The sequence below is a fragment of the Ictidomys tridecemlineatus genome, chromosome 5 (genome assembly GCF_052094955.1).
Source record: "Ictidomys tridecemlineatus isolate mIctTri1 chromosome 5, mIctTri1.hap1, whole genome shotgun sequence".
In the NCBI taxonomy this organism is placed as follows: Eukaryota; Metazoa; Chordata; class Mammalia; order Rodentia; family Sciuridae; genus Ictidomys; species Ictidomys tridecemlineatus.
This window is the reverse complement of record NC_135481.1, coordinates 194,428,036-194,447,384: the sequence shown is the minus strand read 5'-3', so window position 1 is coordinate 194,447,384 and position 19,349 is coordinate 194,428,036. Positions and strand designations below refer to the sequence as shown.

At 43.4% G+C, this 19,349-nt stretch overlaps 1 protein-coding gene and 1 long non-coding RNA gene across 5 annotated transcripts in view; one reads left to right on the top strand and one right to left on the bottom strand.

Moving 5' to 3' along the window:
• Window positions 1-8,194: 8,194 nt before the first annotated feature.
• Window positions 8,195-14,013, bottom strand: LOC110598135 (uncharacterized). 4 transcript variants are annotated; one of them, XR_013439853.1, is made up of 4 exons: window positions 12,760-14,013; window positions 11,846-11,988; window positions 8,459-8,511; window positions 8,195-8,360 (listed from the first exon to the last, which is right to left on the bottom strand). It is a non-coding gene; the product is annotated as an uncharacterized LOC110598135 (long non-coding RNA). The 4 variants fall into 4 exon arrangements; XR_013439854.1 differs by having other exon boundaries at window positions 8,195-8,511; window positions 12,760-12,875; window positions 13,329-14,013; XR_013439852.1 differs by having other exon boundaries at window positions 8,195-8,511.
• Window positions 13,561-19,349, top strand: part of Cse1l (chromosome segregation 1 like) — a 44,263-nt gene continuing 38,474 nt past the window's right edge. The window contains exon 1 of the mRNA XM_005325228.4: window positions 13,561-13,713. Coding sequence (XP_005325285.1) covers window positions 13,578-13,713 — 136 coding nt within the window. The 5' untranslated portion in view covers window positions 13,561-13,577. The remainder of the gene's footprint in view (window positions 13,714-19,349) is intronic.

The window sequence follows — 19,349 nt, the reverse complement described above, 5'->3', positions numbered from 1 at the left end:
TGGGGTTCATCCTCATCAAGCCCCCACACACACATGAAAAATAAAGAGGGTAGGAGGGAAAGGAAAAGGACGAAAGAAAAGAAACGGAATCTAAATTGTTCCTGGAATGTCCACAGCAAAAGGAGGAGGAGAAGGAATGTGAAGGATTCTGCCAAAAGTGATTTTAGTAATGTAAAAAGTGCCTGTCTCCTGACGCAAGCTGCCGTTATCTAGTGCTCAACTGAAGATTGAGCCCGTGAAGATATTTTTTATATGAGTCAATTTCCATCTCCTAGAAACTGCCAGTCCTTGCTTAAAGCTTTTGCAATCTTCCCTTCATAAACCTACTTCAAGTTTGCTTAAAGAATTTATCTTGGGGCTGGGGATGTGGCTCAAGCGGTAGCACGCTCGCCTAGCATGCGTGCTGCCCGGGTTCGATCCTCAGCACCACATACCAACAAAGATGTTGTGTCTGCCAAGAACTAAAAAATAAATATTAAAAAAAAATTCTCTCTCTCTCTCTCTTTAAAAAAAAAAAAAAAAAAAAAAAAAAGAATTTATCTTGATTAAGAAATACACATGAAGCCAGGAGCGATGGCACATGCCTGTAATCCCAGCGGCTTGGGACAAATGGGAGATGGCAATGTCCTGGGACATTTTTGGTTGTCGCAACTGAGATGGAAATGACTACTGGTATCTATCTGAATAGAGGCCACAGATGCTACGCAAGTCCAAAGCCAGCTTCAGCAATGGCAACTCGGTGAGACCCTTTCTCTAAATAAAATACACAATAGGGCTGGGGATGTGTCTCAGTGGTGCCCCTGAGTTCAATCCCTGGTGCAAAAAAAAAAAAAAAAAACACAAGGGGATGGGGATGGGGCTCAGTGGTAGAGCACGAGAGGCACTGGGTTGAATCCTTAGCACCACATAAAAATAAATAAATAATGGCATGCTGTCCATCTACAACAATTTTTTTTTTAAATACACATGAGTAATCCCAGTGGCTTAGGAGGCTGAGGCAGGGAGAATCACAAGTTCAAAGCCAGCCTCAGCAACTTAGCAAGACCCTGTCTCAAAATAAAAAGGGCTGGGGATGTAGCTCAGTGGTAGAGTGCCCTTGGGTTCAATCCTTGGCACCAAAAAAAAAAAAAAGAAAGAAAATACCAGGAGGTTAGATTTATAGCTCAGTGGTAGAGCACTTCCTAGCAAATACGAGGCCCTGGGTTCGATTCCCAGCACTACAAAAAAAAGGATAGAAAGCAATATCCATGTGTTCTAGTAAACATTTTAGCTGAGTGATTTTGAGCTTAAATAATTGCATGTTGATTTTCTCCTGCTGTTTTGGGTCTTTTGTTGTTCTTGTTAGGGGGCACCAGGGATTGAACCTGGGCACTTGACCACTGAGCCCCATCCCCAGCCCTATTTTGTGTTTTATTTAGAGACAGGGTCTCACTGAGTTGGTTAGGGCCTCCGTAAGTTGCTGAGGCTGGCTTGGAACTCTGGATCTCACTGCCTCGCCCTCCCCAGCTAATGGGATTACAGGTGTGTAGCACCAGGCCTGGCTCCTGCTGTGGGCTTTAAGCAGCAGGTAAAAATAGCACCATTCCAGAGGAGAAGCCAGTGGGCAGATCATGGACCCTGGAAGGAAGAACTCTGGACAAAAGGAATTGGTGCTGATTTTCTGCCTTTGTTGGGAACTAACCGTTTCATGCCACGTATGTTACTCTTCTTTTTCCTTTTTTCCCATTATGCATTACTGGGTCTCCCACACCTAGGCAGGTGTCCTACCACTGAACTGCACACCAAGCCTCTAATGCCACCTTTTAAAAGTTAACATTTGGCGATGGCTCACTGTACTCCAGGCACCTAATTAAATGCTTTGTGTACAATGTCTTTAAACTTGACAGGAATCCCAAGTAGTAGGCAGCAGTTACACCCCTATTTTGTAGATGAGGAATCTGACCCAGCGTGGCCCACTGAGAATGGGTATGTGGATTGTACATCTGGGAAGTGGCAGTGGGGACCCTGACCCAGGCTCTGTCTCTGCAGCATGGACTCTTCACCATCACACCAACCACACTGCCTGCTGTCACAGGCTGATCTTGGGAAAATCAAGCAGGGCATCCAGCAGAACGCAGTCCTGGTCCCTAAGGAGCTGGTGTTCCAAAGCTCCTGTGTGTAGGTTGAACTGCTCGGGCATCCAAACACCTGAGTCGGAAACCATCTTGACCAGACCTCTGACCTGCCTACCCAGCCCTGGTTACCTGCTTCCTTCTGAGAGAGTCCCCCAAGGCTCCTGGCCTCCAGAGGCTGCTGGTGAGGCACCATTCTGAATCTCCACAGCCCTGGGCTCCTAATGGGGTTCCATTTCTCCTTACCCAGATAAAGAAAGAAAGAAATCATTCCGCCCCCTGCTAGGCCTTCCCGACTGAAGATTCCTCTGCTCACCATTTCACCCATCCTTCGGCCTCCAGTCCTCACAGCAGCCCCAGAAAGCATGTCCGTGGTCAGCACCATCCCTGCTTTGGATAGAGAGGCACCTGGGGCCCAGGTTGCTCAGGGCCACTGGGCTGACTCCGAGCCCTGCAGTGGGCCTCAGGGCCCACCTGTCCCACCGCCCTGCCCACTTCTCCCTCTCTCCACTGCCCCCTGCTGCTCAGTCACCCTGAGGAGCCCACACGGGGAAGGGCTGTTCTGATGCGCTAGAGGGCGGACTGTGAGAGAATGTGGGGCGCTGGACACGCCTCCTGGGGGTAGAGAACCTTTTTGGGGTGTCACTGGGGGTTGGCCCCAGTGGCACTTTACCACTGCACTGTAGTCCCAAGCCTTTTCATTTTTAAGATTTTGAGCAGGGTCTTATGGAGTGACGGCCAGTGTCTCAATGGGGGGTTCTTCTTCCTGCTGAGGAGGGTGTAAGCCACCTGAGAAATTAAAGTCTGGAGTAATCAGTAAAGAACAAAAGACAGAGTCAGAAATATACTTTCAAAAGCAGAGGCCCTGGTAGACACCGTCCACACAAGAGCTGGAGCTAGACAAAGAAGGTGGCTCTGAGGTTCATTTAAGGGGGAACATCAAAGGCAGGGACGAGTCTTGCTTCATGATGTCTTGCAGTCAGAAGGTTGACTGGCACCTTGGCAGGTCACACCCATCTCAGAGGGGCTGGGTGGCTACAGCAGGTCACCACCTCTCCGGTGCTTGTGTGGAACCTGTTGCAGAGCTTGAATAGGGATCACAATGAGTCAGGGCGGTCAACCAGAGGAAAGGTCCTCTGGTCATTCCCAGACACCACATTCTCCTATTCAATAGGCTTCAATGCACGGGCAGCCTACATACAGCCCATGGATGGCTCATGACAGGGTGTCCTTGAGTTGCTTAGTCAGTTGGTGAGGCTGGCCTCAAACTTGCAGCCCTTCTGCATCAGCCTCCCAAATCTTTGGGATTATAGGTGTGTGCCACTTTGCACTGGCAGAGAACATTCTTAATATAGTACTAACATTTGCAATGGGTTCAAAGTACAAATAAGGCTCGCATGCTATGAATATAAATGTATGTTATATGTCAAGCTAATAGACAAAACATTCTGCTTGGCCAGGTTGACGGTGTATACTGTAATCCCAGACTTGGCAGGCTGAGGCAGGAGGATTGCAAGTTGGCCAGCTAGGGCAGCTTGGCAAGACTATATGGAGGAATATTCTTGGGACTGATTTCCTGTACCACAAAAACAAAGATGAAATGATTCTGGGGCTGTGGCTGTGGCTCAGTGGTAGAGCACTTGCCTAGCACATATGAGGCACTGGGTTCGACTCTCAGCACCACATAAAAATAAGTAAAATAAAGATATGGTGTTTATCTACAACTAAAAACATATTTAAAAAAAAGATCTTGTCTTCATTCCTTTATGAATATACCTTTCAGTGACCTGGAAGACCAGGTTCAAAGGTGGGATTCTCCAGCTTCTCAGAGCGGCACACCAGAGTGTAACAGCATGGGGAGGACTTATTCACGACACACTGACCACTGACGTGCAATTGGCCTCTGATGGAGTGGCCTAGCAAAAGGTATCCACAGACTCCTGGCCCTGGGCTACGGGAGTGTGTTGGAGGGGCATTTGGTTGGTGATGACACACCCTCTTGGCCCATGGACTGCTGACCCGTGGAAGGGAGCAACTGGAACAGGGTTGGACACCTCTCAAGTGGGGGCCATAGCAAGGGTCCGAAGGCTTGCTGAGCCTGAGGCAGCACAAACAGGGGAGCGGGGGAAGCAAGGTGGACTGAGAGATCAACATCAAACTACAAACGGCAGGGCTGCAGATGGAGCTCAGTGCTAGAACACGTGCCCTGGGCTCCTTCCCCACCGCCCAAAAAATACTTGAGAAGAAAACCAGGTGCACTGGAACATGCCTGTAATCCCAGCTACTTGGAAGACTGAAGTAGGAGGATCACAAGTTCAAGACCCTTGGCAATTTAGCAAGACACTGTCTCAAAATAATTTTTTTTCTTTTTTTTTTTTTTGGTGCTGGAGATCAAACCCAGGGCCTTGCACATGGAAGGCAAGCACTCTACCAACTGAGCTGCGTCCCCAGATATCAAAATATAATTTTTAAAAGGGTCAGGGGTTGGGCTGGGGATGTGGCTCAAGCGGTAGCGCGCTCACCTGGCATGCGTGCGGCACGGGTTCGATCCTCAGCACCACATACCAACAAAGATGTTGTGTCCGCCGAAAACTAAAAAAATAAATATTAAAATTCTCTCTCTCTCTCTCTCTCTTTCTCTCTCTCTCTCTCTCTCTCTCTCTCTCTCTCTCTCTCTCTCTCTCCCTCTCTCTCTCTTTTAAAAAAAAAGGGCCAGGGGTTAGCTCAGTAAATTCAATCTGCAGCACCACAAAAACAAAAACAATTTAAAAAACAATGAAATGGAACCAAAAGAAAACTTGTTCTCCCCAAACACAACCAAGTGTGCCCACACCTTTCAGAATCCAAATAAAATGTAAAATAAGATCATTCTCCTCAGGAGTACATCATAGACAATGTGTCTTTTCATGGTGTTTTTCCATACATTAGACAGATAATTTCATCATGGTTTGGAAAGAAATAAAACAATGAATTAATACTTAGTTTCCTGTTCCATGAAGTGGTTCAACTATTTCCAACCTAGTCCTTTAGCTGCTGTAACAAGTCCAGGTGTCCATGTGGTGGTGACTCCCACAGGAGCACTCAGGTATCCGCCATGCACCATGCTGCGTGGCCTCTCTCAGGTCCCTGCCTGCATGGTTCTTATAGTGGCTGCAAAAGGAAATGTTGGGGACCCCACCCCCAGAACTGTATCCACAGACAAGATCATCTTGGCATAGCTTAAGAGTTTTCTAACAGATGCCACCCAGCGTCCTTTGTGATTGGCTCTCAGAGATGGAAAACAATAGATGCCAGATTCATTATCCACAGGACTAGAGGAAAATGTTCCAGGAAAGCAGTTTAGTATGATTAAGATGATTGTGGTTTGGGGACATAGCTCAGTGGTAGAGGATTTGCTTAGCCTTTACAAGGCCCTGAGTTCAATTTCCCAACACCACACACACACACACACACACACACACACACAATTGCTTGTAGAAAATACATCTTTCACCAATGTCCTAAAAATGTATCTCAGTGGACTGTACCTATTTATACACATTTCATTCAACACCCAACAAATATTTATTGAAGTTACTTTTTGTGTTAGATGCTGGGGGACAGCTATAAATAAGATTTATAAGCCCCTTTCTTGAATAGTCCTTAGGCGGGTTGGGGAAGGAGACAATAAATAAAGGGACAATTAATTTCAGAGAGTAATAAGTACCATGAAGAAAATACAATGATGTAATGTAGCCATCCTGCTTACCTGCTAGATAAGTATAGGATGTCCTATCTAATGTGAATTTCAGATAAATAATAAATAATAAAATACCATATACATCCATAACCTCTTCACTCAAGCTAAGCAACATTTTACATTTTTATTCAGATACTGGATTTATGTTTTTGTAACCAGGGTACCAATATACCTTTGTGTTCTTGTACTATTTATTTTATCAAATATGACAAAACGGGTGCCTTTCAGTCTCTGGAGTAGCTGTTAGACCAGGACACAAGGAAAGACCACTAACTCCAATTAAAATCAAATTAAAGCAAGCTTATTATTTCGACTGGCCGGGCTGCCTCTCCCACCCAAAACCGCGGGAACAAGACAGCAGCCGAAGCTTTCCTGCAGCCCAGCTTTATAGCCCAGAAAGTTATACAAAAAGGGGGTTACAGATAACAGAACTCTGAGGAGCATAACACTAATGGTAGTTTACATTTCTGCTGGCCCCAACATCAGAATTTATGAAGGTCATTAGAGCCTCAGAGAGGGTCAGTATCTGCCCAGGGAAGGCCAATATTTATGAGGTGTCACTAAAGTTTCAGAGAGGGCTGCTGTCTGGTCAGAGAGCCAGGCATGGATGAGTTCAAGGCACGGGCAGGCATTCCAAGCAGGTTCAGAATTTGCAATAATTTATAGTAAAGCCGAAATTATCTTTTCATGGTTTTGTGGCAAGATGGCTCCCAATTTTAAGAAAAGATCAGGTTGGGTCTATCATTCCCCGCTTTTCTTATGTGTCCCTTTCAAATCTTTGATAGGGTAGGGGAAGAGCACTGAGGGAATTTTAATCCCTCAGGCAACAGTCTCCAACTTTTTAGAACTCACTCAAAACCGGTCTCCCTGATCTGACCTGACTTAATTAATTATTTATATTGACAGTCTATTTATTTTTGGCTCCATTGTTGTAAGAAGAGGGGCTTCACTCGTTTTGGCTTCTTCTGAACTAAGAGGGGGTGACATGAGGGGGCACAGCATGAGGGACATGAGTTGCCTTTTAGAAGTCAGTTTGGTTTGGAGTCTGGTTGGGGAAGAACAGGTTGTAAAGTCATCTGGGGATGGGTGCTTCTATGAGAGAAACAAAAACCATGAGTCCTGAATAAACGTTGCAGCACCTGTGTATAGAAGTTCCCTCACCAGGAGGTGTGAGGGCTGAGAAGTTAGTATTTATATATATTTACCAAGAGAATCTGTCTCCATAATAAGGCCAGAGTGGACAAAGCCTTTATAGAGAAATGTAAATCTTTAACAATTTTAAAGTTATCAGGAATGTAAACACAACATTAAACTTTTAGTGTTACAAATGTCCTTTTCCGTAAGATACAGTTTAATAGTATCATCTGATCATGTAAAATCCTTTTACTAGTATGACCTCTGTGTCTAATAGAGAAACCTTTAATTCTGTTACTCAGGGCTGGATAATCATACTAGCAAACACCAAGTCTACCTGTGTAGGTTAGGAATAGCTGTAGGCCTTAAACTAAAAACTTCTGTCTCTGGCAGCTCTCTTGATAGTCTATTTTTATAGTTATCAGGCATTTCTGTCTGAGAATCTTTCTTTGTAACCTCCAGTCTTACTTATTTTGGGAGGCTCACATAAGGTGTATACCTTAAAATATTATTATTATTATCATTATTATTATTATTATTATTATTATTATTTAAAATGTCCAGGAAGGGCTCTGTTTTGGTTTTAATGTCTTTGCTAAGTGTTTAAGATGAAGCAGTCAGACTGACTTTTGTTTCTATCTATTGTTAACAGCCAGCTGAGTTTTTATGGGAGTCATTCCTGGGGAAACTTGAGAGCAGCTTTTCAGTTCTGCTAGTGCCATTTGCACTAGGATGGATCCAAGTCTTGCTGGACCATGTGGCTTCCCTCAGAAGCATCAGGGATGTCTCCCTTCTCTGATGACTCTCCTCTTCATAGCAAATGCACTGATTGGCTTTCTGCTCTCCAGTGGTCTCATTAATCTCCCTGATCGGGAGGTTATGTGGCCCAGAGTTGCAAAGCTCTTTAGAGAAGTCCCCTGTTCCCTGGATTCAGACTGACTCAGAGGGCAAAAGCCAAATATTGGTTTTCTTGGCCCTTTTCATTTAACTTTAATTTTAAATCTTAATCTTAAACATCCAGCAAATAAATTTTAACAGCCTTATATTAAGAGTACTGGGCTTTAATGTCTATAACTTTACAATTATTTATCTTTTTTTATTAATTGGGGCCTGTATTATCCTATCTGTCTTGTAGGTGATGGCTTATTATCTTAAATAACCCAAGTTGTTTTGGTTTTTTTTTTGAGAGAGAGAGAGAGAGAGAGAGAGAGAGGGAGAATTTTTTAATATTTATTTTTTAGTTATTGGTGGAGACAACATCTTTGTTTGTATGTGGTGCTGAGGATCGAACCTGGGCCACACGCATGCCAGGCGAGCACACTACTGCTTGAGCCATATTCCCAGCCCCATCAGGTTGTGTTCTTAAAGCAACACCTCTGCAAAACATTAACAGGGAACCTTTAGATCATTTATAAGGAAATTACAAAATAAAATTAACAAGAGTAAAAACATATTTAGTTTGTGTAATAGCTACCTTGAAATTTGGCTGAGTTACACATTACATCCCCTGTTTGAGATCCTAGTAATCTTGACAGAAAAAAAACAACTTTTGAACATAACTTTAAATGAACTAAAATCTGGCCTACTGCTTTCGTAGTCATTCTCACATGTGGTAAGATGGGACACAGAGCCTTATCTCAGGTAAGGCAGGGCTCTTCATAAATCTTAAGTGTTCTAGTTCTAAAGCTGATCTTTGTTTTTTAAATATCATTTTACAAAGTTTACATAAATTGTTTGAGGTCACATGAACTTTAGCTAACACCATATGATATCACATTTAAAACATGAATTAAAGAAAGGCTGAAAATTTTTAACCTTTTGTGTAAAGGTAGCAAAATACTTTGTGCTTTACAATATTAACCTTTATGTAGATTAGGCTCTCATCAACTTAAAAATACATTTAAATTGTTCCCCAATGTAAAAAGTAATATAAAACTTTACATATCTTATTGATAACAGGTAAATAAATCCCCAATATATTTTTTAAGCTTAAAATTACCATACAACTTTAGAACACCAGCTTGATATAATGCTTTTTAAAGTTCTACCTTATAGATTTGTATACCTGGAAGATATGAGCACATTAATAGCATCATAATTACATTGATGTTTCTATATTAACCAAGTTTAGCTTTTAAAGAAATGACAGTATAATGCTGTAAGATAACAGTTCTTATTTAACCAGTTGTTTAATTTTTATGGTTGCTTGCTCTAGAAAAAAAATAAAACTCAATAAACACAATGTTATGGGTAAACTTATGTTTTAAGAAATTTTTGTCTTTTTAACATATGACTGATTGTAAAAACAAACTTATATAGACCTTCGTAAATCAATCAGATATCTAACAAAAGTACTCATGAATGAGTAATCCCATATCAAATTTACTTTACTTATTTTATCAAAATATTAGACAAGTGTATTGAACAGTGTTAGCCATTTTTTCTTATTGAAGGAAAAGTCCTAGAACCAAGGCATATTAGACATTTTATAGACATTAATATTTTATTAGTTTTTTTGAACACCTAGAAAAACTTTTAAGCTTAAATTGAAAGACATTTATTTTTATCTGTTTATCCAATTTAAATTGAACTATTTAAATCAAGTGAATTAAGGATCTTTGGATCCATTTTTTAAAAATTTGTTTTTATGAGTGCTCCATATATATATATATATATATATATATATATATATATATATATATATATAAAATTTGTATATCATATATATGATATATGGACATATGGACATATAGACATACAATACATAACACAAGTGTGCACACATAACACAATAGTAAAGGCCTTGTAGCTTTTCGCAGGTGAAATCTCCATTGCAATGTTTCAAAAACTCCACAGTTGGTGGAGAACTGATCAGAGAAACATTAATCTAGGTCTGTAGGATCAAAATCATGAGCTCAAAAAAATACAGAATCTAAGAAAAAGCAAGAGTCCTAGAAAAATGACTGGTCAGTAATTAGTAAAAACCATACAATTTGCTTTTTCTTTTTTTTTTTTTTAAGGCCTCAGATCAGTCTCCTACTGAGCTTGCAGACTTGCAGGCTTCTTTTATTTGCATTTCAACATAAGTCCTGGCTGAGGTCTGGAAGGAGCAGGGAAAAACTGCTATTCTGAGCAGACACCTCATGCCTAAGGCATTTTAACCATAAGTCATAATTTTCAGGTTCTTATGATACAAGTTTAAGATACAATTCACAAAATTTTTTATCTTTACATCTTGTTTTGTCAACAGATACCATACTACCATACTATGATTTACTATCCTTGTCCAAAGTAATGCACTGGTACACACAGTGACATTTTCCCAGGCTACCCAATTCAAAATTGGTGAAAAAAAACTGAATGATTGGGAAGTTACTTGCCAACTTGGAAGTAGAGTTCTTTAGTTATCCATCCGAAGTATTTAAGTTCTCTGGCATGAATTATCTGAAATCATAAACTAAACAATTACCTAAACCCAACCTTTAACTGCAAGATTGTGCAATGCTTCAAAAACCCATTCAGATACCAGATTGTTACAATAAAACATCATCTTTTAGACATACATTCAGCCTAGATCATTCCCAAGAAACAATTAATAATATCAACACATTATTGCACATGTCTTAAAGGGCCAGAAACAAAGACACAGGACAGACAGACAGAAAGGAGCTCCAGACTATGGCTGACAGAAACTTTTAAAACAGAGCAGATAAGAGAAAAATCTCCTACACCAGTGGCACCCTAGATGTCTCCACAAGGGGACCAGATGTTTTCACAGAGCGGCAACTTGAAATGTAAAATCAAGGGTCTCGGTGGCGACTTTACTCATTTAGTGTCCCCTTTTTCTTTTTCTCTTTCTTTTTTTAAGTAGACAGAGGTGGCATAATCCTTACATTGCAGGGAAGGAAGGCGGGAATTTCCAGAAGCAACAGGACTTCGGCAGCTGCTGGGAGTCCTTCAGTCCCTCCTTTTACTTACAAGATTAGCTCCTCTGGTTGGTTCCACCCCAGGCACGCTCCATATCTCCTAACATTTCAGTGGTCAGCTCTCAAAAAGTTCCCCGGGGCTCCAATAGTGTTCCCTCTGAGGTGTCAAAATTTGTAACTGAAAGTTCCATTCCTGACCTTGAAGCCAATAAATGCCAATTTAATAATGAGGACAGGGTTTTGAGAAAAAGAAAAAGGGAGGTTTATTGCTTTGCTAACAAAGGAGAAACACAGGGGACTCTGCCCCAAAGGTTGTGACTCTCTTGATCTGGAGGGACAAGGAGTTTTAAAGGAGTTTCACCTGTTAACCTGGGAGATACTCAGTTCTTAGATCCCCAGGAGGCATTGCCCTCTGCAGTGGGTGTGCTCCAGCAGCCAGCTAGGGGCTTCTCTCCTCCAGCTTAACAAAGGGGGGTAAAGTTCATCACAGTTCCTTAAAACACAGTCCAAAGGGGGTCAGGCTTACTTGCTTTATTACCCATTTTCATATCCAATATCCTTAAGTTTTTACCACAGAAGTTACACATCAAAAGGCACAAAAACCAACAAACAAAAAATATATAGAACACAGAACAAAACACAAGAAAACAGAAACCGGCGCCAAAACAGAAAAAATGAGGAGCATTGCAATGTCTTGCTAAAGCTCCCCGGGTAGGAGCGGTAGGAGCGTGTGCGTGCCTGCTGGTACCTCTCTACCCTTCCAGAGGAATTCCCTACAGAGTAGAACAGAGGACAGAATGATTTCTCGTTACTGTCCCAGACAGGAGTATATGTGAGCCTCGCCAGGCCACCTCTCTGTCTTCAGAAGAGATCTCCCTTAACACAACACCAGATTTTATAAACACGACACCAGATTTTATAAAGGCGCCACTTACCTATGGAGGCCTCCTCCACCAGGTGCTTGCTGATAGTTATAGTGCGGCAGTTCACTGCAGTGCTCTGGGGACTGAGGCTCACTCCAAGGCCTTGGAATGTCTCAAGGTGCGCACCCCCTAGAGTGGCTCTCCAGCCTGGAGGCCTGGAGCGAAGGCCAGATTAGAATTTCCAGCAGTCTGGTCTTGTGGTCTGGTCGGGCAGGGTCATTTCGCTGGGGAACTCCAAAATGTTAGACCAGGGCACAAGAACAGACTACTGACTCCAATTAAAATCAAATTAAAGCAAGCTTATTATTTCGACTGGCCGGGCTGCCTCTCCCACCCAAAACCGCGGGAACAAGACACCACCCCAGCTTTCCTGCAGCCCAGCTTTATAGCCCAGAAAGTTTCACGAAGGGGGGTTACAGATAACAGAACTCTGAGGAGCATCACACTAATTTTTTGCTGGCCCCGACATCAGAATTCATGAAGGTCATTAGAGCCTCAGAGAGGGTCAGTATCTGCCCAGGGAAGGCCAAGATTTGTGAGGCATCACTAGTTTTAGAGAGGGCTGCTGTCTGGTCAGAGAGCCAGGCATGGGTGAGTTCAAGGCACGGGCAGGCATTCCAAGCAGGTTCAGAATTTTCAGTAGTTTATAGTAAAGCCAAAATTATCTTTTCATGGTTTGTGGTGAGATGGCTCCCAATTTTAAGAAAAGATCAGGTTGGGTCTATTAGTAGTAAGCTATTAATTCCAAAGGATGGGCTCTGAGTGGAGGCAGCTGGGTCTGCTAGGGGAGGAAGGAGAGGTAGGCAAACTGAGGACTAGTCCCTGCCCTCCCACCCCCATGCACACTCTCGGTGTTATCACTGGATCCTCCTGGGCTCCGTCTCTAAAACCCAACCTAAGATTATTTCCTATGCACCATTACTCACCCTAATCCTGGCCATCCTATTGCTCTCCTGGATGCCTCCAACAGCCTCCTTACTGGCCTCTCTGCTTCAAGCCTTTCCCCCCATGCAGTTCATTCTCCTACACAGCAATGTCAGGCCTTTAAAAATATAAATGTGGTCCTTGTTCTGTAATGGATGCACTTAAGACCTGGTCTTATCAGACCTACATCACCTGGCCCCTGTTGGCTTCTCTAACTCCATTAAGGCCCTCCCAGCCTAGGTCATTCTGCCTCAGAGCCTCTGTTCTCATCCTCCTGGAAGCTCAAGTTTGCCAGGCTGACCTTGGAGCCTTGGAGTCTCCTTGTTGAAAGTCACGTCAATTTCTTTTGTTGGGGGAGAGGGGCTTCTCTGATCATGCCATTTACCTTTCAAGTCACTGCTTATCATACTATCATACCATCTGGTTTTCTAAATTTTCTTCTTATAGCACTTACTAAGATACGGAATTCTTAATTCATTTGTTTATTACATTTCTCCCTTTAAAACAGAAGCCCCACGAGGGGCGGGGAGTTCCTCCGTCCCTTTGCTTCGTGCACGAACGTGGCAGTTACCCGAGCTCTACTACGTGTCCAGTCTGACATCAAAGTAGGTCACACAGTCCAGCAACCACTCGCTGAATCTGAATCTGCGTTCCTTTCATAAAGCAGAGACTGGGAAGTCCATTAGAGGGGTCACGGCCAAAGGGCAATGTCACCTGTGACGTCAGCGCAAGAAACAGAGCCACAGAGCGATTGGCCTTTGGCGCACGGGAGGGGCCGGCGCACTCTTGGCTTCGCCCCCTGTCTGGGCGCCGCTCGCGCATGCGCTTTGGGTACCGCTTGGCCGCCGCGCCATTTTGCCAGGGTTTGAATGTGAGGCGGAGCAGCGGCGGGAGTGGGTATTGCCGGCTACAGTGCGCGGCTGGGATTCCCTCCTGTGTCACCGTATCCCTACGAGGTGAGGCGCGAGACCTGCATGGCATAGCAGGGTGGCTCTGGGAGCCCGCTGAGGGAGGGATGAGGCGCTCCCGGCACTTCCTGAGCCCTGGGAACTGGGGTCCGTGCCTTCGGGCGAGAGCGGAATGGAGGCCTGTGCCTCGGGCCGCGCACCCAGGCCAGGGCTGCGCCTGCCTAGACAGGCTTCCTAGCATCCCGAGGCTTCTAGTCTCCAGCCAGGTCCGACGGGCGCGGGGCCTGAGAGGGGCGAGGGCGGCTGAGGCGCGGCCTAACGTGGGCCGCCGGAGTTCCCGCCCCTTCCCCTCTGGCGCCGCGCTGATTGGTCGCCCCGCCGCCTCGCCGCACGGGAAGGCCGCCCCTGATTGGTGGCGCCACCGCGTCGGTTCTCGGCGCGCCGGCCCGCAGCGAGAGCGGGATATGCGCGGAGAGGCCTGCCCAGGCTCGGGTTGAGAGGGTTCCGGCGCTGCTCGGTCGTCCCTTCCGGGCGCTGCAGAGGCCCGGAGCTTACCCTCCTTCAGTCACGCTGTGCTTCGTTCTCCCCGGCAGTGGACGGGGCATTGCGATGTCCCTTCGCTGAGTTGTTTGTGAGGATTAAACTCTTGTCCTTGCGCTTGGAGCAGCACATAACTGCTCAGTAACATGGCATTCCCGCGTCTGTGGAGCCTGGGCTCACTCCACGCTTAGCCTCTCCCTTGGAGTGTAACTTAGTCACTTCATCTCCCGAACCTCCGTTTCCTTACCTGCAAAGTGGTGTGGATAACATGTGCCTAGGAAAGCGGCTTTGAAGGGACCGCTATTATTTACGCGGTTCATTCGGGTCCTGCATGAGCTCGCCGTGGTCCACCGCTACCCCCGTCTCTTTTTCTTTTCCTTAGCAATTGGAGCTACACTGACCTGACTTTTCTAAAGTATTCCTACCTCATCCCAACCTTAGAAGATTTGCATGTGCTTTCAATTGCTTGGAAATTGCCAACATCAGATCTTGCAAGGCAGGTTCCCCTTCCTTTACGTTTCCTTCACCCTAGGCCTCCCCTGAGTCCTGATCCACTCACATAAGAATCTTTTTCCTCGACTATACATGAACATTATCCTAGTTTTATTTACTTCACTGCATTTATTATTTTTTTAATTTTTTTTTTTAGTTCTCGGCAGACACAACATCTTTGTTGGTATGTGTTGCTGAGGATCGAACCCGGGCCGCACGCGTGCCAGGCGAGCGCGCTACCGCTTCAGCCACATCCCCAGCCCCACTGCATTTATTTTATCTACATTTGGTTATTATTTACTTGTTTCTTGTCTTTCTTAATTGCTAGGATGTAAGCTCTTTGGTGGTCTTGTCTCGTCGTGCTTACTGCTGAGTCCCACATATGCTTGCCACAAGGAAGATGCAGAGGCATCACTCTTCCGTGGATGAACAGAAGGGGACCCTTTACTCTTTTTCTCATCTTTGACTTTTTTTGTGTGTGCCCCCCCCCACGTGTTTTTTCTCCCCATAATTCCTGAGGCTCTTGAGTAAATCTCTTACTGCTAATGACCTTTTATCTTTCCCTTCTTTTCATCAATACAAGGGAATTCTTTTGTGCTTATTGGGATTTGTATCAGCTGGGGTCCGGGACAGAGAAACCAATTCCTATTCTGAATTGGATGAATGGGAGAGCATTTCTTTACTCATTTTATAACTTTATTAAACAACCACTTAGTCTCTGGGAATACAAATACAGTGGAAAAAACAAAAATGAACACCCATCTCTTGGAGCTTTTATGTGGAGGAGACAGGAATAAATTAGGTGATTTCAGATAGTGACAAGTGACAGAATGATGTGATAGGTAAACAAGGCCTCTCTGAGGAGGTGACATTTGGAATGGAGATCATTCAGGGAAAGGTGAGGGAACTGAACTTTCCAGGAAGGGAATACAAAGTGCAAAAGCTCTAGGATGGAAATGGGCTTGGAATATTGGGATTTTTTTTTTAGGAACATTCAGGTTGCTATAGTGCTGTGTCAAAAATGGAGAATTATCCAGGAACCACATTATATAGGACTTTGTAGGCAGTTTAAGAAATTTAGAATTGATTTTCACATGGTGGATCACAGTGATTTATTTATTTATTTTTTTAAAGAGAGAGAATTTTAATATTTATTTTTCTTAGTTTTCAGCGGACACAACATCTTTGTTTGTATGTGGTGCTGAGGATCGAACCTGGGCCACATGCATGCCAGGCGAGCGCGCTACCGCTTGAGCCACATCCCCAGCCCCGGATTACAGTGATTTAAACAGAGGGAAACAGAGGGATAGGTTGAGGTGGTATATGTGTGTGTGTATGCACGTGCACTTGCTCGTGTTATGTGTACCAGATAGTTTTCATTTGTTAGATCTCTTTCATTCTCTCAAGATGTAAGGTCTCAGGAATTATTCTCTGGTGTGAAGGAAATAATTCAAGGGAAGGGCACACATCTTGGTCTACTTTTTTGTGAGAAGTATACCAAGACTTTTTCTTTTATTCACAAAATCTTTATAATTGTGGGCCTGTAGGAAGAGGCCTAACCATTCATTCAACAAGAAGAATTTGGGATTTAGATAAATTTATCATAATGAATTGTTATGGTACCTGTTTTTTTATTTTTTAATTGGTAGGGATTTCCAAAGATCCATGGAGAAAGTAAACTATCATGTTCTGATGAAGTGAATTTTTACATTTCTAATATGAATGGGGTTTTGTGTTTTGTTTTGGGGGAGGGGTTGTTAACAGGGATTGAACTCTGGGTCACTTAACCACTGAGCCACATCCCCAGCCCTATTTTGTATTTTATTTAGTGAAAAGGTCTCACTGAGTTGCTTCGCACCTCACTTTTGCTGAAGCTGGCTTTGAACTCATGATCCTCCTGCCTCAGCCTCCCAAGCCGCTGGGATTCCAGGCATGCACCCCACTCCCCATATGAGTATTTTTATATCAACACTATATATTGCTAATATTTTGAAGTGTCAAAGTACCTTCACCTGTGGGCAATTAATTAAATCTTGGTCTTGGTGATATATTGTGAATAACTGAAGCGTTCCCTAAAATTCTCTTGATTTGTCATACTTTCTTAAATCAGAACTAAGCTAACTACAGATTTAGCATCCTTATCTGAAATACCTGGAACAAGAAATGTCTCCAGTTTCGGAATTTTTTTGGATTTTGGAATATTTGCATAGGCTTCACCAAGTTGAGCATCCCTGTCCAAAAATCCAAAATCCGATCTGCTCCAAGATATGAAACTTTGAGATTTTAGAGCCTTTATGATTTCAGAATTTTTCAATAGGGATGCTCAACCTATGTTTGGTTTTATGTGCTTAACCACTGAGCTACATCCCTAGGTGCCCCCCCCCTTTTTAATTGAGACAGGGTTTCATTAAGTTGCTTAGGAGTTTACATAGAAAGGGTTTGTTGACAAATATTAGTCCTTTAACATTATGATTCTAGAACCTATGTAGTATTTTAACTTTTAGTGGTTGTAGCATTCATATTTATATTATACCCCAGGTGGGGTTTTTTTGTTTAGTCATCTGCATCTCCCCCACCCCTTACCCGACCCCCCCCCCCAACCCAAGGCCTTCTACATGTGAGGCAGGAGCTACTTCCCAGTCCATGCCCCGGTTTTTTTTGTTTTTTTTTTTTAATATTTATGTATTTTTTAGTTATTGGCGGACACAACATCTTTGTATGTGGTGCTGGAGATTCGAACCTAGGCCGCACGCATGCCAGGTGAGCGCGCTACCACTTGAGCCACATCCCCAGCCCCCATGCCCCAGTTTTTAAAAATAGGCCCACCTTTATATCTCCAAATTTGTCATTTTAGGTGTTATTCTGTTGGATGGTTTTAGAATCAGTGTTTTTACCCCTTGTCAGTTGACCAGAATAAATATGAAGATTAATAATACTTTGATTCGAAAGTCAGTCAAGGGTATCTAGATTTTTTAAATAGTACAGCAAATAAGTGGTAGGCGCCCATCACTGTTGTAAGCTCCCTAGAGAGAACAGTGAGCAAACATAAAAAAAGTCCTTACTGTCATGGAGTTATAGTCTAGTGGAGGGAGAAGCATGGTATGTAAGAAAACAAAATATATCCAGTAAAATTTACCTGGGAAATAAGCCAGGCTTGGTAGCATACACCTGTAATCCCAGCAGCTCCGGAGACTGAGGCAGGAAGATTGTGAGTTCAAAGCCAGCCTCAGCAAAGCAAGGTGCTTTTTTTTTTGAGACCCTGTCTCTAAATAAAAATACAAAATAGGGTTGGAGATGTATTTCAGCGGTTGAGTGCCCCCTGAGTTCAATCCCTGGCACCCCCCCCCCCAAAAAAAAAAAATTTACCTGGGAAATAGAGTAGGAGATGGAGAGTGACTAAGGTGGATCGTCCTGAGAGGCATCTCAGAACAGATGGCTTCTGAAAAGAGACCTGAATAAAGTGGAAGGTGAGCCATGTAGTTTTTTAGGGGCAGAGCTGTCCCTGGGAGGGTCTAGTGAGTGCAGAGCCTGAAACAAAAGTGTGTGAACAGTAATACGGAAAAATCTCAGAATTCACTTCTGGAAGCACTTTTGAATGAATAGAAATAATCACTGAAGATAATCATCTGGCAGGTGTAACTGAGTTTCTATATTATACTGAGGCTGCTAATAATTGATTGTCAGAGACTTTGTAGGCAGTTTAAGAAGTTTGGAATTCATTTTGATTGGGAACTCAGGTTTTAGTTGAGTGTCTTGACGATTCATCCATTAGTTCATGTGACAAAGGCTCACCAAGTATCTGCTGCCTACTAGGCAATGCAAAGGACATGGGTGAACGGAGTCAAAAAGCATGCCAAGCCCTGCCTATGGCATTTGTTTATAGTCTGGTGTGTGCAAGAGACAACAAGTCAATGATGATTTCAAGTGGGAATGAAGAGTTGGTAGTGAGCTGTGAGCTAAATGGTGCCCACTGTCAAGTAGAAACAGCATTATTAGAGATAAGAACAGTTTGGGCTGATTTTAGAGGCTGTTGTGATTGTAACATAGCAAGAACTAGGAAGAAGGTGAAAGAAGAAGTTGACGTCAGATTGCATAGACATTGCCATAGAATGGAGTTGGGATTTTTAATACAAGTAATTATGAGTTATCTAAGAAATTTTAATTGGGAAATGTACAAGTGCTAGAAGAACATAATTAAGAAAGTTAAAGAAATGCAGGTTTACTGAGGACCATATTTAAAAACTCAGATCTAACTAATCTGTACATGCTCTTCCCACCCCAAGGCCTTTTTTGTTGTTGTTGGTGGTGTTTTTTTTGGTACCAGGGATTGAACCCAGGTATGCTCAAACATTGCGCTACATCCCTAGACCTTTTTTTAATTTTGTATTTTGAGACAGGGTCTGGCCAAGTCTTTTAGGGCCTCACTAAGTTGCTGAGGCTGGCTTTGAATTTGTAATCCTCCTGCATCAGCTTCCCAAGCCACTGGGATTATAGGCATACAGCACCATGTGTGCCCTACCCCCTCTCCTCCATTTCTATCATGCTCCCTTGCATGAATCTCAAAGGTAGAATAAATTTGTGTAAGGCAAAGCAAAGAAAGGCCAGAAGTTTTTTTTAAAGCACCCAGGCACACTGTTGTAGATGATTTTGCT